The sequence below is a fragment of the Pteropus alecto genome, unplaced genomic scaffold (genome assembly GCF_000325575.1).
Source record: "Pteropus alecto unplaced genomic scaffold, ASM32557v1 scaffold98, whole genome shotgun sequence".
Classification (NCBI taxonomy): Eukaryota; Metazoa; Chordata; class Mammalia; order Chiroptera; family Pteropodidae; genus Pteropus; species Pteropus alecto.
Genome location: NW_006443570.1, coordinates 3,062,990 through 3,087,741, shown reverse-complemented (window position 1 = coordinate 3,087,741; position 24,752 = coordinate 3,062,990). Strand labels below are relative to the sequence as shown.

The following is a 24,752-nucleotide window of genomic DNA, read 5'->3' as shown; positions in this document are numbered from 1 at the left end:
GCGCCGGGGCCCCGCGCCCTCCGGAGACCTCCCTGGGCTTGGGCGCCCCTCCCCCACCCCACCTGAAGGAAAGGGAGGCGTTGGGGGTCTCCCCGCTTCCAGTCCTGGAGGACCGGGTCAGGCATTGTTTTCTTGCCTATTGTTCCAGTCCCGCGCCCCCCACCCCAAGTTGAGGGAGTTTGGGGACAGTCTAGGGGGCAATGAGTGTACTCTCCGCGCACCACACCGCCAGTGTCGGGGAATGTTTACCTTCGAGGCGTCCCCCTCCTGACCGGTTATTTTGGTCCGGGCTCCGGGAGGGAGAGGTCAAGGGGGAGTCATTCCCCCTCCCGCTTCCGGATACTGGGAGGAGCGGAATTGGGAAGGGAGGAGAAGGGTCCCAGGGGAGAGGGGACTCCTAAAATCCTCCGGGAAAGAGAACGGATAGAAGAGAGGTTGTACCGGGGGCCAGAATCGAGAAGAGGGAGGTTTGGAGTTTCCCCCAGCAGCACATGGTTCGGGAGTTAACTCCTTGAGGAATCTTGCTGAGGGCGCAGGCTGGCATCTCCCACCTGCTTGGCACAGCCAGCTGTGCCCACCCCCTTCCTGGGATAGCCCTTAATGCTGTCGCTGTAGGCTCTTCCCGCCACTCTGCTATAGGTTACCTGCAGTGCACCTGCCCTCAGCCTTGACCTTAGACCTGTACCTAGTATAGTTAGAAGCAGAAGATAAAGTCCCTGGACCCCCAGCTTCTCTGCCTCTTCGCTACTGTCCCTTTAAGAAATGCCCCCCCAATAACAACAAAAACGTGTTTGACTATTGTAAATGTTGTCCCTCTGGTTTTCTCCATTCCCGGTGATCTATGGCAGGAGCTGGGAAACAGGTCCAGAAAGGGCATGGGGGAGAATCTTCTAGAGTTTAAGGTCAAGGACTCAGACTTCCCACCTCTGTTTGGAGTTCTTGAAGGTTGGCTGTGTGCTGTTGGGCATTCTTTGTGGTCCTACTGGCTAATGAGTAACCCCCAGGCAGGGAAGCAGCCCCTCCTGCTGGAACTGGCTCTAGTCCTTTAGAGTCACACACCCCCACCCCCAGTTACTCTGGGAAAAGCCACTGCTGACAGATTTGCTCCTGTGACTCTCCTCCCTGACCCCCAGCTTGCTATGGCATCGTCCAGGTGCCAACAGGACCCTGGTTCTGCCGGAAATGTGAATCTCAGGAGCGAGCAGCCAGGGTGGTGAGTTTGAGGCTCCCCTCCCCCCTCCCACCCGTACACCTGAGCATTTCCCCTAGTTAAGCTAAGGCACTGTGAGGCTAGGGTGGGACTGTCTGTCACACAGAACTTCCTGTTTCATGCATACCTATCACCAACCCCATCTCTTCCTCAGCTCATCCCTCCCTCTGCCCCACCTCAGGCACAGGGCCTTTTACTTTTGTTTGCTTGTTTGAACTTTTTATTACGAAGTTTCCAACCTGTACAAAAGTAGAATACTGTAATGAACCTGATGTCCCCATCACCCATCTTCAACAATTACCAACTCATGGCCCATCTTGTTTCCTCTATTCCCCCACCCATTCCCCCATAGACAACTTATCATTTCCTCCTGGGGCCCTTTGAATGTTCTGGGGGTGGCCAGCTCAGCAGATCCCCCACCCCCCTTTGGAAAGGCCCCCTCAATCCCTGTGCCCCCTTGCATTGGCAGAGGTGTGAGCTGTGCCCACACAAAGACGGGGCATTGAAGAGGACTGACAATGGAGGTGAGGGGTCCCTGAGCTCCAGAGCTCATCTGTTGAGGTCAGCAAGGCCCCTGAGCAGGGTCTGGGAAGTTCAGGAGTGGGGTGGAGGGCTATTTCCCTTTCCTAGCTGGCACTGGAATTGATGGGAAGGCCATGGAGGAGGGGACTGTCTGCAGTGGGGCTGTGAGGGGTCAGGGTCTCAGGCTTGCCATCGCAGCTGAGGCCGGCCCCACACTGCCCCAGGTTGGGCCCATGTGGTGTGTGCCCTCTACATCCCTGAGGTGCAGTTTGCCAACGTGCTCACCATGGAGCCCATCGTGCTGCAGTATGTGCCTCATGATCGCTTCAACAAGGTCAGCGGCCCCTGCTGTGCCCATACCAGCCCCCTCCCTAGCTGGGTCCCTCCACCTTTCTCTTCATCCAGTGTAATTTGTGTCCAGCCAACACTTTCAAGGAACTCAGGAAGAGAGTACTGACTGACAGACACATGCTCATGTTTTGGAATTCAAGTACTGCCAGAGGGTAGACCTTTAGCAAGAAGTTTGTTTGTTCATGCACTGAACACATTTTACTGAGTGCCTACTATGTGCCAAATCTGGGGCAAGGTACCACCAGGAACCTGGTGTTCAGTATTGATCAAGAGAGATGTGCTACCTTCTCCATGGAACTCACACTGTTGTGTGAGAAGGCTCTATTAATAAACAAGCAAATAAAGTACAGTTTACGGTGAGTACTGTGAAGAAAACGAGATATTGAGATAAAGAATACCTCATGGGGGGCTTCCTTTAAATAAAGTGGTCAAGGAGAGAGACATTTAGGCTAAGACCTGGGGATTGAGAAGGAGCCAGTCTTGAGCATAGGGTTTCAGGTTCCAGGCAAAAGGAAGAACATGCATAAAAGGCCAGAGATGAGACTAGGCTCATCAGTGAGCAAGGTAAACATGGTCCCTGGCCTTTTAGGGCTCACCATCCAAGGACTGTGCTATTCGTTATGGTGGCCACTCACCACATATGGCTATGTAAATTAAGTATTATTTAAAATTCATTTCCTCAGCCACATTTCAAGGGCTCAATAGCCCCTGTGGTTCATGGCTACTATATCAGACAGTGCAGTATAGAACATTTCCATCATCACAGAAAGTTCTATTGGATAGCACTGACCTGGGATCATGGAGAGAGAATGGAATTGAAGGGTCCCTTAGGTAGAAGGGAGGAGGAGACGATTGCTCTGTGTCCTGCAGACCTGTTACATCTGCGAGGAGCAGGGCCGGGAGAGCAAGGCAGCCTCGGGAGCCTGCATGACCTGTAACCGCCATGGATGTCGACAAGCTTTCCATGTCACCTGGTAAGACCCCTGCCTGCCTCCACACTTCCCCCTCTAGGGTTCTCTGGGATTCCAGGCTAGCTGTACCAACCCCCTCTGATGTTTGCCATGGATGACAGCCAAATGAGTTCATCCTAGCTGCTATCTGTGGCGATCATAGCAGTGCTTTCCTTGGATGGTCTTGGCTTTGCCCCAGCCAGGGTCGGAGAGGAGAAAAGGGAGGAGTCTGATCTGGTTTGTGGCCACACCCTTCTCAGTTTAGCCTCTCTTGGTTAGTGCCCAAATGGCAGGCTTGCTGTGTGAGGAAGAAGTGCTGGAGGTCGACAATGTCAAGTACTGCGGCTACTGCAAATACCACTTCAGCAAGATGGTGAGTCTCATCGGCTAGGGCATGAGTAGGTCAGTCAGCCATGGCTTAGAGGGCATGGGCTCTGGGCCAGGCTGGTGCCTGGTGCTGAGAGGACAGAGATGGAAGGAACCCAGGCTCTGCCATTGAGTAGCTCTTCACTGGATGAAGAATAAATTGAAGTACAGCCTGAGAAATGTGAATCAGAACTGAACCAAGCAGTCCATCTCAAGAAAGCAGAGCTCAGACCTTGTCTGTCAGAGTCTGAGAGGCTTTAAGAAAGGTAGCATAGAAGCTGATGGAAGGAGTAACAAGAAGAGCCAACATGTGTGGAGCATGGACGACCGTGCCCCCTCTGTACTAAGCCCTTTACCTTTGTTATTTTGTGCGATCTTCCCAAGAACCCTAAGAACTAGGTGTACTGTATTTTTTCATCATACAGATAAATATAGTAAGGCCCACCGAGGTTATATAACTTATCTCACAGAATATATAGGATTCAAAACACAATCTGATTTGAAAGCTCCTCAGGAGCCTGCCAAGCAAAGACAGAAAGAAAGGAATCTCAGGCAGAGGTACTGGCATGGGCCAAGTCCTGAGAGGAGGAAGAGAATTTTGCAAGCAGAGAACAGGGTGCTTGGTGGGGACAAGACAGGAGATGAGGCAGAAAAGCTCAAACTGGGCTAGAATTGGGCTCGCTTCTGTCCAGGCTTCAGGGACCAAGGAGAGGATTGAGAAGGATATTGTCATGTTAGTGGAAAGAGCTGCATGTTCCAGAAGCTGTGGGGTATCCTGGAGAGGTAGGCTGTGGCCTGACTGGGAACTTAGCTTGGACCTCACTCCAGTGCCAAAGGCTCGTAAGGCTGCTTGTAAGTGGGAGGGTAACATGATCAGATTTGTTTTTTAGGAAGATTACTCGGGCAGGCGCTGTGAAGCTGGATCCAAAGAGCTGAGGCTGGTGGCTGGTAGACAGCTGCGAGAAGGGGGGGACGGAGGGATGAAGCTGAACTCTAGAGCCATTTCTAGATAGACTTGCCCATGTGTGCGGGTGGCTGAGAGGGAGGGATTGAGGGTGGCATATAGGATGCAGGGTCCCGATGCTGAGTGGATGGGGCTTGAGCACCTTGGGGTGCTGTGAACAGGGGTGCAGCAGGCTTCTGTCCTGCTCTACCCCAGACAGTCCCAGTTTGTGCCTGGTGTAATTATTAATAGTTATCCCCTTTCACTTTCAACTGTGTCCTGGTTTGGATCATAAATCATATGGTCACCTTGGTTTCAGGATTGGATGATGACTTAGGACAAGGTAGGGAACTTGGTTTGGTTTATAGGAGGTGCCAAGTGGGATTGTTTAGGTCTGGTGGCTGTCAGACCTCTCCTCCCGACCCCACAGGCAGGGCGGTAGTACCGGCCCCAGGTGTATAAGGCTGGGGCTAGAATCCCCAGGTACCCACCAGGGTAAGGTGGGCCACGGTGTGAAGGGAACCATGAAGGAGAGAGTCAGCAGGATAGGAATGGTGCCCACTGCTAGGGGGCGATTGGGTCACACAAGATCTGAAATTAGTCCTTGGGTCTGGCAATTGGAAGGTAGTGGGTGACCTTAGAGGGAGCAGCTGCAAGTCTGGGACAGGCGAAGCCATCAGACCGGGCAGTGGGGAGTCCATTAGCAGTAAAGAGAAGGAGGGAGCAGATCCTGGCTGGGCGGAGAGGCAGCTCAAGAGCACATGGGTCATTTGGGTTTTTGTTGTGGATGTTTACTTCCTCCTTCTTAAGGGTAGCAGGTCCTTTTGGCCAGAAACAAGGGAGAAGGGCTGATGGCTGGAGCAAAGTGTCTGGAGGGGAGGATGGGGTGTGGAGTACAGGGGAGCAGGGGCTCCCACAAGGGTCCTCCACACGTTCTCTACCTTAGGGAAGGAGGCAGAGGTGAGCCATGGCTCAGGCTGCCTAAAATGGGCCAAGAGAGCACCATGGAAAGAGGTGGGTGGAGAGTAAGGACCTACCTCCAGCATGCCTTGCTGCAACCGAAACACCCCTGGATCTTCTGGGCCTCAGTTGTCAAATCTGTGCAGTGGACAGGCCAGCTAAGGAAGCTCTGGGGACTACCCAGAGCATTGTTAAAGACTCAATGTCCTCTTAGTGACAGGCAGGGCAGGCCCCCAGGATCACTTGACCTTCAGGAACCTTTCCCTAAGCTAATGAGAGGAGAGTTTGGCAGGCAGTTCTTCTCAATTCTCTTTCCCAGAAGACTTCTCGGCACACCAGTGGGGGAGGTGGAGGAGCAGGAGGAGGAGGAGGCAGCGGCACAGGGGGAGGTGGCAGTGGCTTCATCACTGGCCGGAGAAGTCGGTCAGCCTCGCCATCCACCCAACAGGAGAAGCACCCTTCCCACCATGAGAGGGGCCAGAAGAAGGTAAAAATCTTCTCCCTCCTGCTGTCCTGCCCACACCGCCCCACACACACCTCTTTCAAGAAGCCACCACAAGGTGTACCCGAGGTCTTGGGGTGTGCCCCCTTCTTTTCTCATAGGCCACTGAGGGCTGGGAGGGAGCTGAGGAAGTAATATGTGAGGGTCAGAGAGAGTGAGGTGAGGGCCTGACTTCCCTGGGGCTCTTTGTGTTACTTTGGTTCCTCCAGTGTCCTCCCCATGAAAAGACAGTGTCCTCAAAGCCCCCAACACATGGCCCTGCATGTTTGCACACATCTCCACAGTCTAGCCTTATGTCAGCCCAATTCATAAGTGTACATGCCTGCATCCCTTCATGCTACATGTCACAGTGTGCCTGGCTCCCGTCCCTCTGCACAGCTCTGTGTCCCGGGTGGACACCCTTGCAGGTGCATACTCACGTGTGTGGTGCTCTGTGTCATTGGTGTGATAATGGGACAGGCTATTTTTAGCAGGCAGGGAGGATGAGGGGGAGGGGCTGTTGGCTCTCAGAGGAACCTGCCTGACCCACTCCTATCCAGCCAAAGTCCCCCAGTCCCTCCTTAGTGGAGATGATGGCCACAAAGTCTATCTCTGAGAGGGGTCCTCTCCTCATGTGAACATGTCATGTTTACCTTTACCCCAAATACCCCCCAACACCAATATCTGGTCACTTTTTCTTCCCCAGAGTCGAAAGGACAAGGAACGCCTTAAACAGAAGCACAAGAAGCGGCCTGAGTCACCCCCCAGCATCCTTACCCCACCCATGGTCCCCACTGCTGACAAGGTACTGCTGCCCACCTACACCCAGCAGCGGGAGGAAGGCAAGGTGTGAGGGGTCAGGGTGAGCCAGGGACCTGGGTACCCCCTCAGCTTCAGGGTTAATATGCCTCTGCTCCCCACTTCAGCCTCCTCTGCTCCTCTCTTCTAGCCTAGGAGGGCCTGTGCTCCTCAGGCCCACCAATCACTGACCAACCAGGAGGGCAGGGATGGGGTAGGGTACCGCCCTGCCTGCTGGCTCCCAAATGTTCACATCTGCCTCTATCCAGACATAGGGCCTCAGCACTGAGCTCTTGTCTGCGGGTACAGTACTCAGGCTGGTTCTCCAAGCTTCTGGGGCCCATTCCCAGAGAGGTAGAGAAGACCCTTCCTTCTCACCCCTCCCCTGCATCAGAAAGACACCAGAGCCTGTTGCTTAACCAAAATCCTAGTCCATGCAGGTTGTTGGGGCTGAAAGTGTAGCCCATGGTAGCATGGTGGGTAGGCTCCTGACAACACCCTGAACCCCCGACTCATCCCACCTTCCCAGTAGGGGCATGATGTGTCTGTCAGGCTTGTCTCCAGAAATTGACAACATATGGATGAGCAACTGGCATGCCCTGCCAAGGCCAGGGAGTCACTAATCCAAGCCAGAGCAGCCCTCTCTGCCTCTCCTTCCATCCAGCCCTTCCCAGGGAAGAACAAGGGCCTGGAGAAACTGCTTCCTCCTGTTGCCATTATTGCCCCATTCACCTCCAGTGCCTCAGAAGGTTGGCAGAGCTCTGGGCATCTTAACAGGAGGCTCAGGTATCAGGTTTCCAGGGTGATGTTGCTGTGGCAACTGTTACAGTAATCCTTTCCCCGCCCTGCTTTCCAGGACTCACCTGGAAAAGCTAGTCATCTCTGTCCTCTGACCTTTTTCTGGGGCCTGCAGACAGGTGGAAAGAGGGCCAGAGGTCTGGGAGTTCTCCCAGTGACTGGGTGTCCCCTTGGACATTTTAGAACATTCTGCCCTTCCCCCTCTACCCACCCCAGCATTTCAGCTACCCCTCCCCCTAGCCTCTCTCCTCCCTTGCTCTTAGAACCACATCTGGCTCCCTTCAGAACTCCAGCTGTTTAAAAGAACAAAGAGGAAGAGGGACAAGGGCTCTGCCCAGGGAGGGCAGTGCGTGGTGGCTCTCATTCCCCCATCCACCCTCCCTCTGGCATTTGTTGGTTTAGCAAATGTTTACTAAATACCTAGTTTCCACCAGAAGAAAAAGCGCCATCCCTGGCAGTGATAAGAAGCCCTGACTCACCACATGCCAGGCTCTCTTCTTGAACAGGAGGATAGAAGTGGTGCATAGGGATTAGTTCATTTAATCCTCAAAATAGTCCAGTGAAGTAGGTGTTTCATTAACATTATTTAATAAATGAAGAAACTGAGGCAGAGAGATTATTTGCCCAAAAGCGTACAGCTGGTAAGTGCTAGAGTGAAGGTTTGCACCCAGGCAGTCTGGCTTGAAGGCTTATACTCCTAACCACCACAGACATTGGTTCTGCAGTATATTAATAGCAGTCACAGCCATCAGAATCATCATCATTATTGACCACACACTATGTATCTGACATTTTGCTCCTTGTAACTCTCCAAATGGGCATAATTAGCCCTGTGAGGACACTGAAGCTCAGCAAGGTTGAGAGACCATGCACTATAACACAGCAGTAAATGGCAGAGCCTGCCAGGCTCATGGCCCAACCTGCCCAACCCCAGAGCCCATGCTCCTCCAACCCCCACCCTGCCGCCCTCAGACATGGGGATAGTATATTTCAGTAGTGTGGCAACTGTTGACTTGGCTGATTCGGGTTCATGATGCCCTGGAAATAAGAGTACAGAGTGACTTGTTCCACTCTTGGTGTCTTAGGGTGACTTCATGAAAGAGGGGACTTCCAAGCTGGATTTTGAAGAAGTTTATGAGAAGTTTTCAAGGAAGCAAGCTCACGTCATCTAGGAAGGGCACAGAGTAGCCAGGGAATGGGTGTCAGCCAAGTGGCTACAGCTCGGGGTGAGCAGGGAGGGAGTGGGGATGACTAGAGAGCCCCCTCTAAGTATTTCTTAAATGAAAGTATGAACAGATGAGTACATCAGTACAGACTCTAGGACATTTTCATCTCTCCCCTGCCTGAGGTGAAGGATGGACAGCTTCTTAGGTTCAGAGCGCTCCCCTTTCCTCATACCCAGGAGTTCCACAGCTACCCACCCCACCATCTCCTTGCCCAGAAGTCCTTCCTGAAGCTAATTCTGAACTCTCCCTGTAGAGCCCCAGGTTCCGTGTGCTCCCAGGACTTCCAAGATGGGGTGAGCCCAAACCCAGGCTGCTGGCTTCAACCTTCCTCTCTCTTCCCTCCCTCCTCAGGTCTCCTCCTCGGCTTCCTCCACCTCCCACCATGAGGCCAGCACTCAGGAGACCTCTGAGAGCAGCAGGGACTCGAAGGGGAAAAAGTCTTCCAGCCATAGCCTGAGTCACAAGGGGAAGAAGCTGAGCAGTGGGAAAGGTGTGAACAGTTTCACCTCCGCCTCCTCTTCTTCCTCCTCCTCTTCCTCCTCCTCTGGGGGGCCCTTCCAGCCTGCAGGTGAGTGTGGGCAGGTGAGCCTCCTGGAAGAGGCTGGGAGTGGGACAGCCTTTGTCCCTGAGCTTTTCTAGCAAGGGCCTTTGCATATTAATTTGCATCTCATTTGCTTCCTAAATTGATTCGGGTTAAATATGAGAGATCACCACCAAGTTACTGCTCTCCAAACCCTCCCCTCAACCTTTCCCTCTTGAGATGGAACTTTCCTCTCCTCCTACTTTATCATAGGCAAGAAAGCTTGGGAGGGTGGGGAGTCACTCATCCCAGGACACAGAGACGGTGACAGAGCTAAGACAGGAAACCAAGCATCCCTATCCCCTGACCAGAGCTCTCCCACTAGTGCATGTTGGGAGTGGGAGGGAGTGAGGGATCTGGGGTCCAGGTGTAATTCTGTTTTCCCTCTGTGCAGTTTCATCCCTGCAGAGCTCCCCTGACTTCTCTGCCTTCCCCAAGCTGGAGCAGCCAGAGGAGGACAAGTACTCCAAGCCCACAGCCCCCACTCCTTCAGCACCCCCCTCTCCCTCAGCCCCTGAGCCCCCCAAAGCTGACCTCTTTGAGCAGAAGGTGGTCTTCTCTGGCTTTGGGCCCATCATGCGCTTTTCCACCACCACCTCCAGCTCTGGACGGGCCCGGGCCCCATCCCCTGGGGACTATAAGTCTCCCCACGTCTCGGGGTCTGGAGCCTCAGCAGGCACCCACAAGCGGATGCCCACACTGAGCGCTGCCTCTGCGCCTGCCGAGGAGACCTCTGAGACAGGCCTGAAGGAGAAGAAGCACAAAGCCAGCAAGAAGAGCCGACACGGGCCAGGCCGTCCCAAGGGCAGCCGGAACAAAGAGGGCACTGGGGGCCCAGCTGTTTCCTCCCTGCCTGGTGCCCAGCTGGCTGGCTTTACCGCCACTGCTGCCTCACCCTTCTCCGGAGGTTCCCTGGTCAGCTCCGGCCTGGGTGGTCTGGCCTCTCGCGCCTTTGGGCCTTCTGGGAGCCTGCCCAGCCTGAGCTTGGAGTCCCCCCTGCTAGGGGCAGGTTAGTGACCCTTGGGGATGGAGGGCAACTCAGGGTCCTGCCAGCTTAGTGATGGGACAGAGGCATAAACATGCATTTAAAAGGAAATGTGATAGAAACTGCTCCTAAGGACAAAGAATGGAGGTGACAGTCACCTTCAAGACACCTCCTCTGCTACCTGTCTTCTGCATAGTTGTAGTGAGAGATATTGCGTTAGATTGTTGGTTTGACTTAGAAAAGTTTGGTTGGGATATTGGAAAAGACTGGAATTCCCCAGGCCTGGCAGGGCAGTCTTATAAGCAGTCATGTCAAGCAGATGTCACCCAGGCAAGAAGGGACATCTGTGCAAGAAGGTTAGACTGGTGTGTGTGGCCACATCCAGGGTGAGCATTCTCCTTGGGGAGGGGCTGCCCCAGCCACCTGACAGAGGAGGGACTTGGGGGACTGGTGACTATATGCTTCCCTCTGTGTCCTTCTTGTGCCTATAGGCATCTATACCAGTAATAAGGACCCCATCTCCCATGGTGGCGGAATGCTGCGGGCTGTTTGCAGCACACCCCTCTCCTCCAGCCTGCTGGGGCCCCCGGGGACCTCTGCCTTGCCCCGCCTCAGCCGCTCCCCATTCACCAGCACCCTCCCCTCCTCCTCTGCTTCTATCTCCACCACTCAGGTGAGGCCTTACTCCTGGGCTCCTCCATCCCTGGGCAGGTGGGGGACAGGCTGCCAAGGACCCCAACCCTCCATGAGAACTTGAGAGATTGGGCTTGATCACCACCAGAACTTCTCCCTCTCTCTGGTCCTTTCTCCTCCCAAGCACACCTGGTCCCCTCCACCTGGTACACACAGTTGTGCCCTAGATCCAAGAATAACCACCAGGCTAGACTCTACCTACTTTCCCTCAGGTGTTTTCTCTGGCTGGCTCCACCTTTAGCCTCCCTTCTACCCACATCTTTGGAACCCCCATGGGTGTCGTTAACCCCCTCCTCACCCAAGCTGAGAGCAGCCACACAGGTATGTGAGTCTCTGAACCCATTCCCCTTTCTTCCCAAAGGCCTAAGGGGCACCCATCACTTGCATGTCACCCCAAAATGGATGGGAAGGCTTTCTGGCTGCCCCCTCCCTCTGGTCATTGGCCACCCTGCAAAAAAAAAAATCCATATACAACAAACCAGGGTACACTTTCACATTAAAACCTAGTGAGCTGTTGGGGCAGGACAGGAAAGAATTGCTACTGCTCCATTTCACAGAAGAAAAGCAGAGATTAATGTTCAAAGCAGTTAAAATAGGGAAAGGCAGAGCCAGAGCTCAAATTCTGGTCCTCTGACTTCAAGCCCAATTCTCTTAACCACCCGCAGCATAGCTCCCCGCTGGCCTGTTAGAGCCCTTGGGATCAGCAGAGAGATCCCACCTGCTGGGCCACCAGCTCTCCGGGTATTTGAATGTTAAAGGGGCGGGTCACAAGCACTCCACCCTCTCCCTGGAGAGTCAGCCCAGTCCCAGAGAGCTGATTGGTGCAGAGACACCACCTGGCCGGCTAGGGGGCGTGGCCTACCTCCTGGCCGCTTGTTTTAGTAGGCCTTAAAGGGGCCGAATTTGATTCCAGAGTTAAAGAGTAGAGTAACTTTTTTTCCCCCTCAAACCCAGATCGGAGTTCTGTGGCCCAACCAAAGGTTTGGCCAGCTAACCTGTGAGTTTATAAAAAGTCATACAAAATATTATAATAGCTACAATTATTGAGGGATTGCTGCATGCAGCTTAACACTTCATTATTAGTTTATTTTAATTCTTGTAACAATCACTTCAGAGGTTAGTTTCAAGCCCAAGTTCACAGAGCAAGTATCAGGTCCAAATTCAACCAAGTACTGTATAGATCCCAAATTTCTGTAACTGAAGCTTCCTGGAAAGAAATTGGGAGGTGCATCTGAAAGTAGCCAGGCAGCCAGAGGCTTTCTGCCTAGAGAAAAAAAAACCACACACACAGAGTAATAATAATGACAAGTGTTGCCAAATCAACAGTCTATGAGCAAATTTTCATAAGCTTGCAGCATTTGGGACACAGTCTGACAATGTGCACCTTTCTTTCAGGAGATACACTGACTGGTTTTCTATATTTGGGACACAGAGAAATTATATCTGTATATATCCAATATGGGTGGCTAAATAAACATGGCTTTACCTCCCGGGGGCGGGGCGGGGCGGGTTTCCCAGCCAGGGCTCCTAGCGCCTTAGGAGCTATAATTGCCAGACTGGGGTTGGGAGATCCTGGGGCTAAGGGGTCTATGGTAAGGTCCCAGATCCCGCACCCACTTCCCAGGCGGGCACCGTGAGGCCGACCGCACCCCTCCCCCGCTGACCCCTGCCCTCCTTCTCCTTCCAAGAGCCAGACCTGGAGGACTGCAGCTTCCGGTGTCGGGGGACCTCCCCCCAGGAGAGTCTGTCTTCCATGTGAGGGAGGGGGCAGCCACTTGGGGGAGGAGCTGGGAGCGGGGCTGGAGGGACACTGGGGGAGGAAGGATGGAGAATCGGGAGCCCCTGGGAGAGGGTGGGGTCCAAAAAGGGATGACTGGAGTCCCTGAGGGGGGAGGAGGAAGAAGGAGAGACTCTAGTTGGGGTATGAAATAAGCCTGAGCCCTGTGTTCCCTTCTGACCCCAGGTCCCCCATCAGTAGCCTCCCCGCACTCTTCGACCAAACAACGCCCGCACCCTGCGGGGGCAGCCAGTTAGACCCAGCGGCCCCAGGAACGACTAACATGGAGCAGCTGCTAGAGAAGCAGGGCGACGGCGAGGCCGGCGTCAACAGTGAGGCGGGGTGGTGCAGGGCTGGAAGATGTGCCCTAGGACCCCCAGACTCAATCACCCTTCTCCCCGAGATCCCCAAAAGTCTTTAAGGTTCTGCTTCTCGGCCCAGCCCCAGCCTTAACTCTTGCCAACCTCAGCCTCACCTTTAACCCTTGATAAGGCCCTGCTTCTGGCCCCTCCCCCTCTGTACCCCGCTTTGGCCCTCACAGCCTCCTGTCTCATACCTTACTAAGCCCAAACTTCTAACTGCCCCTTCCCTCGCAATCACAAGGCCTCGAACCGAGCCTCAGGCCCCGCCCCTGGTCCTCACACCTCAGGCTTCCCGGGTCCTGCCTCCCCCAACTCACCTGAATCCTCCTCAAGCCGGAGCCTTCTAGGTCTCATTTGGTGTCCTCCGCCATGCCCCGCCCCTCCAAGCCCCGCCTCCGGTCCTCTGGCCCCGCCCTCAGCCCTTAGTGCTCCGGCGCTCTCTCCCCTTTCTCTGCAGTCGTGGAGATGCTGAAGGCGCTGCACGCGTTGCAGAAGGAAAACCAGCGGCTTCAGGAGCAAATCCTGAGCCTGACGGCCAAGAAGGAGCGGTTGCAGATTCTCAACGTGCAGCTCTCTGTACCCTTCCCCGCCTTGCCTGCTGTCTTGCCTGCCGCCAATGGCCCTGTCGCTGGGCCTTATGGCCTGCCTCCCCAAGGTAAGGGGATCCCACCCAGCCCAGGAGTGGAGGCCGCTGCAGAACTAGAGGTAGGAACTAGCCTCGACCTCAGCGCCTGATCTTCTCTGATCCTCCTCCTCCTCTGATCCTCCTCCCTCAGCCGGCAGCAGCGATTCCTTGAGCACCAGCAAGAGCCCCCCGGGGAAGAATAGTCTTGGCCTGGACAACTCGTTATCCACGTCTTCCGAGGTGGGCACCACGGGGAGGGGCACTGGGGATGAGCAGGAGATGGGAGGCGGCAAGGTTCTCCTGGTCCCACCTCCACCCTGCAGCTCTTGGCGGCTGGACAATGAAGTGATTGAGCAATAGGTTGACTGATCCATTCATTTCTTCATTAGATAAGTAATTATAAGTTGTCTACTTAGTGCCAGGCACTGGCTAAGTAATCAGTGAGCAAAATGGACACAGTCCTCTTGAAGATAGGCTCCAAGGAAACAATAATTACAAACCAGAAAAAGTGCTAAGATTGAAATAATTTGAGGCTGTGAGGAAGAATGGGGGTGAGATTCTCTTGTAGATATAAGACGGTTAGGGAAGTATTTGTGAAGGGTTTATTACAGTGCCTCATACAAAAGAATTCCTGTATAATTGGTGGTGGTTGGGGTAGCAGTTGCTATTGTTATGTTGTGGTTATTACTGAAATCAAACAAACTAGTTTCTTATTCTCTCTGCCATTTACTAACTGTCTGCCATAACTAACATTAATTGCACACTTGCCCTTCGTCATGTTCTGTGCTAAGATTTTTAAAGCATTGGTTTGTTTAGTCTTCACTATGGAATAGATACTTATGAAATAGGTACTACTGTTACTTCCATGTTGAGTAATTTAACTAAGGCAGAAAACCACTCAAGCCATTGAATTGTAGACATAGGATTTGAACCTGAACCTTTCACTCTGGCTGTCTGCAGAGTTACTTAACCTGTCTAAGGATCAATGACTTCATCTATAAAGTGAGAATAAGGAGATAATGCAGGTCAAGCATTGACCCCTGGAGTCTGGTTTACTAGGTGCTCACTACTATCATTGATGTTCAGTATTAAGCAAGGATGTAAGGAGTGCTGGGCTCCCAGGAAGTGGTCTATAAACATGATTTGTGAAGATGATTTGGATTCTTAGCCTTAATCCCTAAGCCTTCCTTCTTCCTCCTGGGCGGCTCTGCCTGGGGGTAAGTTGGGGGTGGCTGTGTTCTGTAAGAATGCTGATGGGTATTGGGCTGGGGGCCAGAAAGGTCATGCTGGCCCCCTGCCCTTCTGACCCCTCCCTTCCCCCTCCCTCCCCAGGACCCACACTCAGGCTGCCCCAGCCGCAGCAGCTCGTCGCTGTCCTTCCACAGCACGCCCCCACCGCTGCCCCTGCTCCAGCAGAGCCCTGCTACTCTGCCCCTGTCCCTGCCTGGGGCCCCTGCCCCACTCCCGCCTCAGCCACAGAACGGGCTGGGCCGGGCACCCGGGGCAGCGGGGCTGGGAGCTATGCCCATGGCTGAGGGGCTGTTGGGGGGACTGGCGGGCAGCGGGGCCCTGCCCCTCAATGGGCTCCTGGGGGGGTTGAATGGGGCTGCTGCCCCCAACCCTGCGGGCTTGAGCCAGGCTGGCGGGGCCCCCACGCTGCAGCTGCCAGGTTGTCTAAACAGGTGAGGGAGAGCTCAGCCTGGGGAAGGGAATGGGGAGGCCGGCTCTGGGAGGGACTCCCCCCAAACACCCACAGACCCCAAAAGGAAAAACATCCTCCGGTCTTACAGGGTATAGAATCTAGTCACCTCTTGGCCCCAGGTACTCCCTAGATGTAAGTGCCCTCTGGATGGCAACTTTCCAGGGACAAATTGTCTTTTTATTTCTTGTACCCCAATCTAGGTTTTCCTTCTGGGAAAGTTCTTCCATCTAACTTGTCTCCCTCCCATTATACTCTCTGAACTCAGTCTGTTTCTCTTTAGTTCTCTCAAATCGCACATCCTTGCCTCTCTCCACCTGGGTCTGAGGGAGTCTGGGAACTTGTGGGAGGCTGGGGAGGATTGTTTCCCTGTCTCTTCCCATGGTCTGTGTTTTGTACCCCTGCCTCAGCCTAACGGAGCAGCAGAGACACCTCCTGCAGCAGCAAGAGCAGCAGCTCCACCAGCTCCAGCAGCTTCTTGCCTCCCCACAACTGACCCCGGTAATGCCCTCCCTTCCTAGGCCACCTCCCATCCCTAGTTCTGCTAGGAGGGCACATCTCAGGGGGTCTGGGCCAGCCTGGGGAGGGAGGGCTGCCCCAGGCTGGGCTGAGGTTACACCTGCGATAGTGGGGTTGGGCTCTTATAGAGCATCCCCTATGGGACAAAGGGAAAAGGGTTGCTCTCAGGGCCCCCTAGGCATTGAGGAAAGGATGCTGTAGTGGCCCCACCACATCCTGAAAGCAAGTCTAGAGGGTGGTGAGTCCTCAGTCCTCAGTTTCTGAGCATTTCCAATCCCAGCCTCAAGGATCTTCAGGGTCTGTGTGGAGAGGTGGCTGAGCAGGTGACACCCCCTCAACCTTTTTGGTCTGTCTTGTATGTTGGGTTGGCTAACATTTCCTTTGGAGAAAAGGATCTGTGTGCCCTTCGAAAAGGAGGGAGTTGGAAAAATAGAAAAAAACAAAATTATTTTCATATAAAGAAGCATCAGAAAGAGATACAAGAAACCAGTTCAACTGGTTATCTATCAGGGCCAGATAGGAACAGGGGTTGGAGTAAGATTTCCTAAGGTAAACTTGATACTCTGTTTTGGTTTTTGGAACACTGAAAATGCTTTGCCTACTCAAAGCAAAAATAAATTAATCTTAAAGGGGGAAAAAAAAAAACCAAGAGAGGGAGTGGAAAACTATTGACCTAGATTAGTATCTCTCAGCTTGGGGTCATACCACCCCTTGAGGCATTTGTGGTTGTCATAGAGACTGAGGAACTGATTTAGTGAGGGGGGTGGGGCCAGGGGTGTTAAACACCCTGTACTTGGCCAGTAGTGCCCCAGCTGACAAACGCTGATGGTATGTAATCACTTTGTTGTCCAGAGGGGAGACTGAGACCCAGAATGGGGACTTAGAGACAAGAGAACCTTGACTATATCCCAGGTCTCTTGCCTCATGGGTCCACTGTGATGGGACGGAGTCCAGGCCAAGCAGGGCAAGCTGGTCTCGGGGACCACTGGCTGATGAACAGACTGGCCTACTTGCAGGAACACCAGACCGTTGTCTACCAGATGATCCAGCAGATCCAGCAGAAGCGGGAGCTGCAGCGGCTACAGATGGCTGGGGGCTCCCAGCTGCCCATGGCCAGCCTGCTGGCAGGAAGCTCCACCCCACTGCTGTCCGCGGGCACTCCTGGCCTGCTGCCCACAGCATCTGCCCCACCCCTGCTGCCCACCGGAGCCCTGGTGGCTCCCTCTCTCAGCAACAACACAAGTCTCATGGCCGCAGCAGCTGCGGCTGCAGCAGTAGCAGCAGCAGGAGGCCCTCCAGTCCTGACTGCCCAGACCAACCCCTTCCTCAGCCTGTCAGGGGCGGACGGCAGTGGCAGTGGCCCCAAAGGAGCGGTAAGTAAGGTGTCCAGCGCTGTCCTGTCTTCCTTCTCTGGGATGGGCAGAGGTGCAGCATCAGAAGGTACATCATTAGATGCATCATCATTAGGAGAAAGAAGATGACCCGTAGGTCAGCAAAGCACCCTGCTTCAGTTTCCAGGGCCTCTGCTGGCACATAGGTACCCTCCTGCAGATCCAAGAATACACTCTGAGCATGGACTAATAGTAAGAAAAACAGTTAGAAAAGGCTATTTATTCTCTGAGTGGACCAATTAGAAAAGGATAATGCTCTGGGTGGGCCATTTCCAAAAAGTCCCTCCCACCTCCCTCCAAGGACATACATCCCGAGCCCAGGATGATGACCTTGGCTGGCACATGCCTACTTAGCCAGGTACTCTGGCGCAGGGCAACTCCCCGCTCAACAGGTTGACCCTGGTGTACACCCACTAGAGGCAAGGCCAGGAGCTTCAGCTGGGCTCCCTTGCTGTACCCTACAATAGCTTTCTTGACTTAGATGTTCTCAACTAGGTGTTGGAACCAGTCACCTTCCAAACCCCCAGCTTCCCTTCTTTCTTTCCAGACTGCTGACAAAGGAGCCTCAGCCAACCAGGAAAAAGGCTAAATCTACCCACAGCCCTCCTGACCCCCGCCCCCGCCCGCCGTAAGTGGAGGGGGCAGTCCTGGCCTGAAGGGTCCTAGCCTGGAGCAGGCATCTGCACCCAGACACTGGAGAGCCCCAGCCCAGAGCACATGCTGAGACCTGGGGAGTGTGGAGCGCATCTGGTGCTGAGGACTGAGACAGAGAAGGGAGCTCCTTCCATCTGGCCCTCTTCCCCCTCTGCACTAATCCTTTGTGAGGGGCTCAGAGGGAAGACAGGCTCTAAATCCGCCTAGAAGCCCCTATTCTCAGCAAATGTTTTGAGGTCTCCCAGAGAGTAAAGTGGGCCATGGCATAAGTGGGGGGGTTGGTTGTACCCGCCACATAAAATGGATCAGCACTTGAGTGGGAAGAAGGGGGGGATAGGCCCTGGGCCTGCCCCTTTGCAGAAATCTGTTATGGAAGAAGAGGTGGCCCTACTGTACCTGCAGTTTCTTCCCAGCCTGAGCAGGTGGCAGGAGGGATCCCTTGGATTATTTCTAGCAGTCCGCTTCCCCTGCCCCCCAAAAAGGGTCACAAGCTGAGCTTGTAAAAGCCCACAGACAAGGGGGCTGAGGAAGGGGCACGATGGCCTCAAACTTGGCCCAAGCCTCCCCGCCTCTGGGGGGCAGAGCAATGATGGGTTGGGGGAGGCCAGGGGGAGGAGGCCCAGCTCCCTGGGTCCCCTGTCCCTTGTTTGCACTATTGGATTTAGGAGTGCCGAGGGTGGGGAGATGGAGCGGCCTGACTCAGAGAGCATGTGTGCATGTGTGCGCGTGTGTGTCTGTCTACCTGTCTCTCCCTGGACCTGGGGCAGCTGAGGGCAGGGATAAGAGTAGCGCTCATGGGGGGCGCGGGGAGCTCCCAGCTCTTGTTTGCACCCTCCCCACCTCACCAACTTTGGTCCCTTTCTGGGGCATGAATGGTTAACAAAAACCAGAACGGTACTCCAATATTGGAGAGTAACTGGGGGCTGAGGGCTTTGAATCAGGGTAATATCCTGCCTTCCTTCCCCCAGACCCTACATGGTCTCAGTGACCCCTCACAGCTCCCCTTCCCCCACTGATAGTCGATCCTGCTTCCCTGGCACAAGGGGAGCCCCAGGGATTGGGGGACAAGGCATGGGGGCGGGTAAAGTGCCACTTTCTTTATTGAAGACCTCCCCCCTCCCAGAATTAGCTCGCCCGCTGCAGAACCCTACCCCCCACCCCCACCAACCAGGGGAGACTTAAGCTTAAGCTGACCTAACAACTGTCCTTTTGCCTACCAGCTATTTCCCCCGGGTTGTAGTGGGCAGTACTTAAATTCTCACCTTAAAGAGTCCTCACCTGCCCAGAGCCTTTGGTGGCAAAGGCAGAGAGGCCGGGTGGGACAGCCAGGAGAGGGGCAAGGTTGAAGCCTGTGTCTGTGTTTCAGTTGCACTGGGGTTGGAGCCAGGAGAAGGCATATCCAGCTTTCCCTGATGCTCATGTCATGTCAGTCTCTTTGCATGTGTGGATTTTTTGTGTGTGTGTTTCTGTTTGGGTTTTTGTTGTTGTTGTTTTTTTTTTTAATAAAGAAAAGAAGATGTGTATATTTTTGGCAATGACAGAAACGTAGTGCAGATATATTTTTGCCTGTGCTGCTCAACTGGTTTTTTTCTGATACTGAAAATAATATTAATATTCCTGTTAAGACTTTGTAAGATGTTAGGGAGCTAATGATGGAGGGGGGTGGGTGGGAATCCTTCAGAGGCAATTTCTTAGGCACTTGCAAGGGCTTGGGGGGAGGGGGGAGGCAGTTGTGATGACCTCAGAAATACTCACTTTTTATTAATGCTAAATATCAGTTAGAAATTATAGAATTCAGCATTTTATTCATCTTCATCTATTAAGCTCTCTAACTCCCTGCCCCCAAACCACTGAAAAGAAAAATAACCTTCAGAGATTCTTAGAAGAGTTGTGCATTCACACCCACACCCTTGCCCAAGGCCCACCCACTTAGAGCTAAAGTCAGCTTCTGTTCTGGATGGCATGTGAAGCAAATCCACTCAGCCCAAGCCTGCTGTGGTGGAGAGTGAGAGGTCCAAATGATTTAGTGCACTGGAACCAAGACCTCCCCGCTCCTAGCACCCGAGAATCTGGGGTTCTCATCTCCAAGAGTCTGTGTTTTCCAACTTTCCCCGGGCTGGGGTGCAGCAGCAGGTAGCCAGGTTAAATTTGAAGATGAGACCTAGGCTGGGTATGGATTGGTGGTATCCTTCGATTTGGGGTGGAGGTAGGGGCCGAGAGAGGTAGTACAGTTCTATCTTTTAGGGAGCTTTATAATAGGAAAGGTCTGGAGATCTTCAAGAAGGAGCGGGGTCCCACTGTGGAGGGATGGCTGTACCGACCCCACCCTCCTCTCCAGCCTCAGTCTCTTTTTCCAGGACAAATTTGGATGGGGAGTGGGAAGGGATGCAGATTTGTAGGTCTCTGTCTAGGGGAGGGAAAGGATGTGGTTTGCAGGGTGGAAGTAGAGTTTGAAAATGCATGAGAGTGGAGCTTCTACGTCATCACCCTCAGAGGTATGAGTGGGGTGTGTTTGCAGAACCACTGTCTGGCCTTGAGGTCACAATGGGTGCATGAGTGTCACAGCTTGAACGAACGTGACTTTGGGGTCATTTAGCCAGCTCCTCACTTCACAGGTGATACCTCCAACCCTAGGAGGGGCAGGGGCTCAGGCAGAGCCAGGACCAGCCCTCAGGACCCTGGCCTCCTGGTCCTCCACTCTCCCTCCCCACTGCACCGCCTTCACGTGGCTCTCTGTTTGTCACTGTGTGTGACGTGTGGTATAAGTGCGGGGCTGTGCCCAGAGTGGGAGAATATCTATGTAGCGCTGACTGTCTTAGCTCAGAGCTGATGGATCCTCTCTATTGACAATGACACTTTAAAGGTTTTTGTTGTTGTTGTTGTTGTTGTTGTTGTTTTAAGTTTTTCCTGTGTGTGAGTTTTTCCCCAGGCCCCAGGGTCTACTGCTGCCTCTATGTACCCTTACCTTGAGGCTGATGAGTGTACCTCTGCCATTCCTGTACTGAGTTGTAGGGAAGTACTGGACAAGTTAGGGGAGCCAGAGCCAGGGGCCAGCTCTGAGAAAGGGTAACCTCCACACTTCCCTTTCCCAAACTGGAAATGCAGACAAGCTTTTAAAAGCATAGGCTCCCCTGTGCCAGCTTCCAGCATCTTCCTTGGTGTGTGGTGGGCTAGAGTTAGGGGTAGGCAGCTTGTTTCCAATTCTCCTTTATCCCAACTTATTTTCCTGGGAAGAGGTGCCTGGAGGGATTAAAGTCACTTCAATTAGAAATCTGGAAGAAGGTGGGGCCCAAGACCCTGATCACATCAATGAGATTAAAAGTGTCTAGCTCCCTACCACTTCGACTTGATCTACTGAAAAGTTGGGGACTGTGGGGTGCCTTCGTTTTCCTTTGCTTCCTCTAGCCCAACTTGGGACTTAGGTGGCAGGACTGGAGACCCAAACCCTGAATCCTACCCCCACCCTTTTCCATCCCAGCCTGTCTCAATGTAGCAGACCTTCCTAGGGGAGCAGGGAGGGGAAGCCACAGTTTGCAAACCCAGGGCTCCTTTTTCATTCTTTCTAAAACCTTTATATCCTCAGCCCAAAAGGCAATGCCCCCCGCTGCCACCTCCAAGCCTGGAATTGTGCATAACCCGGATCTTGTATCTTTGTATAACGGATGTTATTTGTACGAAGGGCAGTTCGTATACAGCACTTGTTCTTTTAATAAAAGAAAGTTTTACAAAAAAAAAATCCAAAGAGACCCTGCTTTGTCTGGCTTTACTGAAGGGAAAGGGAGGTGGAGTGCCAACTGTGGGAGCGTTGGGAGGGAATGGGGGTAAAGTCTATTACATATCTTCAAGCACTCAGAATAATAGGTCACCAAAGTACCCAGGCTGCATATTGAGCACTTGGATACCTGTGCCCCACCCACAAGAATGTGATATGTAGGCCCAGGCAGGCAGGAATCTGTTAAAAACAACAACAAAAAAAACCAAGCTCCCTAGGTTATGAAATGTACCTGCCTTGCACTTCCAGAAACACTGGCTTTGACTGCGGGAGAAAAAGGCTCTCTCCTAGGAGGGTCCCGGCCCTGGAGGGAGTGGAAGGGTGTACGTGGCTTGGGAGGGGCTGGCAAGAAAACGAGAGGTGATGCTCTTGCGGGTCATTCCGCCTACACGCCGGTACCAAGGGGGGCGCCGGGAGAGCCCCGTCCATACCCCGCAGGGGCCCGAGGAGGCTGCTGGGTTGGCACTCGGCTTGGCTTCCGGAGGCTGGGGCTGGACTGGACTGGACCGCGCAGGTCCCCGGACCGCACCCGCGCGGAACCCAGCGGCGTCTTCCGGGCCGAGGCGGGGCTGGGCCGGCCCGGAGGCGGGAGGAGCGGGAAGGTGACCCTGGCGCGGGGCGGAGCCGGCGCGGCGTGACGGCGGGGCCCAGCATGAACAGCGTGGGCGCGCTCCTGCGACCAGTGGCCTGGGTGAGCACCCTCCGCCTGGGCGCGGCCTAGGCCCTCCTCTCGGTGCCCAACGCCCCTTCTCAAGCCCCGCCCCACCTGCCCCTCCGCCGAGCGTCCCTCCAAGTCCCCGCGTCGCCTTGTGCTTGGCAGTCCTCCCTCCGTGTCAGAACGTACCCAGAGGCTCTCCTTCCTCTCTGTGATACCATTTTCTTAACCTCTTATTTATCCTACGCCCCTAAGCCGTCGTCCCTTCCCTCCCAAATGACTTCCCTCTGGAAGTTCTCAGGTTTTCTTTGACTTTTTCTCTTTTTCCAACCACTGTCTGGTGGTGACTGCATGCGTGCCTTGCAGAAGCTACACCGGAGGCGAGACATCTCCTCTTGGCTGGTGAGTACCCTGTTTCCCTTCTCTCCGACCAAGTTCACCAGGCCCAGAGACCCCCAAAGGTAGAGACCAGGGAATGTAACCAGAAAGGGTAAGCCTTGCTTCCAGGACTCCAGCTTGTGAATGATAAACCAAGCCCCGGAGCAGTTGGCCTGCTTCCGCTGGCAGGATCTTGGCCCTCCCCTCCCTAGCACTCAAGTAGAGCCAGGAGTTGAAGAGAAGGCAGCTGGAGCCCAAAACCCGAATGCCTGCATGGTCTGAAATCCCTTCCCCATCTAGAGCTCAGGGTCCTTATGGTGTCCTGGGGAAAATATCCTTGCTGGGTGGCATCAGATCAGCCTCCTGCAGAGAAAGCCTGCCACAAGCCAGAACCAGTGGGAAACTGGACAAGGCCATAGGCAGGAAAGTGCTCTCAAGGCTTAAGCTGACCCCAAACCTCATCTTCCCTGCCACAGGCCAAATGGTTCCCCAGAGCCCCAGCCAAGTCCGTGGTGGCCCTGAAAACGCCCATCAAAGTGGAGCTGGTGGAGGGGAAAACCTACAGGTGGTGTGTGTGTGGCCGTAGCAAGAAGCAGGTAAAAGACCCGTACCCACCTCCCACTGACATATGACACCCCTAGTTGGGACAGCAGGCAGTCTCCTGGGAGCTCCTGCTCAAGACAGGTCCTCTTTTTCCCACATACCTGAGAGACAAGGAAGATTGGGGATGAAAGAATACTCTCAGGTCAGCACCACCCACACAACCTTGAACTCTGTTCTCTGCATCCACCCTCTGAGATGAGGCCAGAGAGACAGAAACTCTGTCAGACGAGTGGAGCCCAGGATTCTGGACTTACCTTCTGGTGCACCCTCCTCAGGGGCACATTCCAGGCTTCTGCTCTAAGCACTGAGAGGCTTGCCAGTCTCTCCCTCTCTCCTTGCTCCTTTAAGGAAGCATCTGGGCCAAAGGTTCCCAAGGCCTAACACCCCAACACTGGGAAGATTCTGCCCAGCTCTGCTGCCAGCAAGTATTCTTTCCCAGTGTCTTCTGAAAGCCCTTCCCTTTCAGTTTATGTGATTTTCCTGATTGTCTGCCCCAGCCTGCTGTCTTCTCAGCCTGGCTGCCTGCTCCCCTCTCCCTTAGGAGCCTTTCATCCAGCAGGAACCTGCCCCATATCCTTAGCCTCCAGGGCCTCTTTTCTTCCTGAGCTAAGCTCTGAACGATTTTTCTCCAAGTGGTGTGGCATGCTACCAGCAGCCGTGCTTTACCACTGCCTTGATTTTGAGCAGGTCCTCATGAGGGTGGAGCAGTGCTAAGGGAATGCCAGCGGGAGTGTGGCCATGCCTTTCTGCCTCATGCCCTCTGGGAACAGCGGCTGACTTCTATTTGCATGTTTCCCTCATCTCTCCTTCTGCCCCACCGTGACCTCAAAGTTGAGAGGCCCACTAATAGCAAGTCACAGCACCTCTTCGGATCTTGGTTTCCGTTACCCAGTCCCTGCTTGAACACCTCCCCGGATGAAGGGGGAGTGTATGGCACCAGGCAGCCAACTTGCTATGGGACATCGCTGTCCTTCCTGTAACATCCACTCCCTATAATATGGCCTGTTGTTTCCTGGAACCAAAAAATTGATACTCCAATCTTCAAGCCCTGTGATGCACACAGGCATTCTTCCACTCAGAGTTTTTACTGGAGAATATATATGGGGAAGGAAATAAATTTCATGAACCAATGGAGACTCAGAGCCATTGTGAGGGTGTGGGGGTGGAGGAACAACCTATCGGTGTAAACATCGCTGATATCTAAGGTCCCACTTCACCTTGAAATTTCTGTCCTTGTGTCCTGGAGACTAATGCTGTAATGACTCAAACTTACTGAACACTTAGTCATACTACATGCAAAGTGCATAATAACCATTATTCATTTCCTTGGGACATCTCGACTCTTATTACCCTCATATTACACATGAAAGAGGTAAACAAACTAGTGAACCCTGGCAGTGTCACACAGGAGCCTAAGCCCTAAGCACTGCACACTGCTTCTCCCAGACCGGGTC

General features: G+C 53.7%; 2 protein-coding genes and 1 long non-coding RNA gene across 11 annotated transcripts in view; 2 read left to right on the top strand and 1 right to left on the bottom strand.

Moving 5' to 3' along the window:
* The window catches only part of LOC107196599, a 2,800-nt gene extending 2,467 nt beyond the window's left edge, over positions 1–333 (bottom strand). Inside the window, exon 1 of the long non-coding RNA XR_001518049.1 lies at positions 250–333. This is a non-coding gene — a long non-coding RNA (uncharacterized LOC107196599). The remainder of the gene's footprint in view (positions 1–249) is intronic.
* On the top strand, positions 15–21,636 carry MLLT6 (MLLT6, PHD finger containing). Of its 9 annotated transcripts, none has more exons than XM_025041534.1 (19): positions 15–1,213; positions 1,680–1,734; positions 1,957–2,066; positions 2,954–3,057; positions 3,313–3,406; positions 5,625–5,789; positions 6,490–6,588; positions 8,957–9,173; positions 9,580–10,194; positions 10,662–10,843; positions 11,076–11,184; positions 12,552–12,618; positions 12,827–12,972; positions 13,460–13,657; positions 13,779–13,867; positions 14,960–15,309; positions 15,737–15,827; positions 16,862–17,218; positions 17,784–21,636. In XM_025041534.1, exons 3-19 carry the CDS (start codon positions 2,019–2,021, stop codon positions 17,823–17,825), a joined length of 2,973 nt encoding a protein of 990 aa, XP_024897302.1. In that variant the 5' UTR covers positions 15–1,213; positions 1,680–1,734; positions 1,957–2,018; the 3' UTR covers positions 17,826–21,636. The 9 variants fall into 9 exon arrangements, with proteins under 9 accessions (XP_024897302.1, XP_006924793.1, XP_006924791.1 ...); XM_006924731.3 differs by having other exon boundaries at positions 5,622–5,789; positions 8,957–9,095; XM_006924729.3 differs by having other exon boundaries at positions 5,622–5,789.
* A 466-nt stretch (positions 21,637–22,102) lies between these two features.
* Positions 22,103–24,752, top strand: part of CISD3 (CDGSH iron sulfur domain 3) — a 3,078-nt gene continuing 428 nt past the window's right edge. The window contains exons 1-4 of the mRNA XM_015599341.2: positions 22,103–22,353; positions 22,684–22,719; positions 23,172–23,291; positions 23,534–23,536. Coding sequence (XP_015454827.1) covers positions 22,315–22,353; positions 22,684–22,719; positions 23,172–23,291; positions 23,534–23,536 — 198 coding nt within the window. The 5' untranslated portion in view covers positions 22,103–22,314. The remainder of the gene's footprint in view (positions 22,354–22,683; positions 22,720–23,171; positions 23,292–23,533; positions 23,537–24,752) is intronic.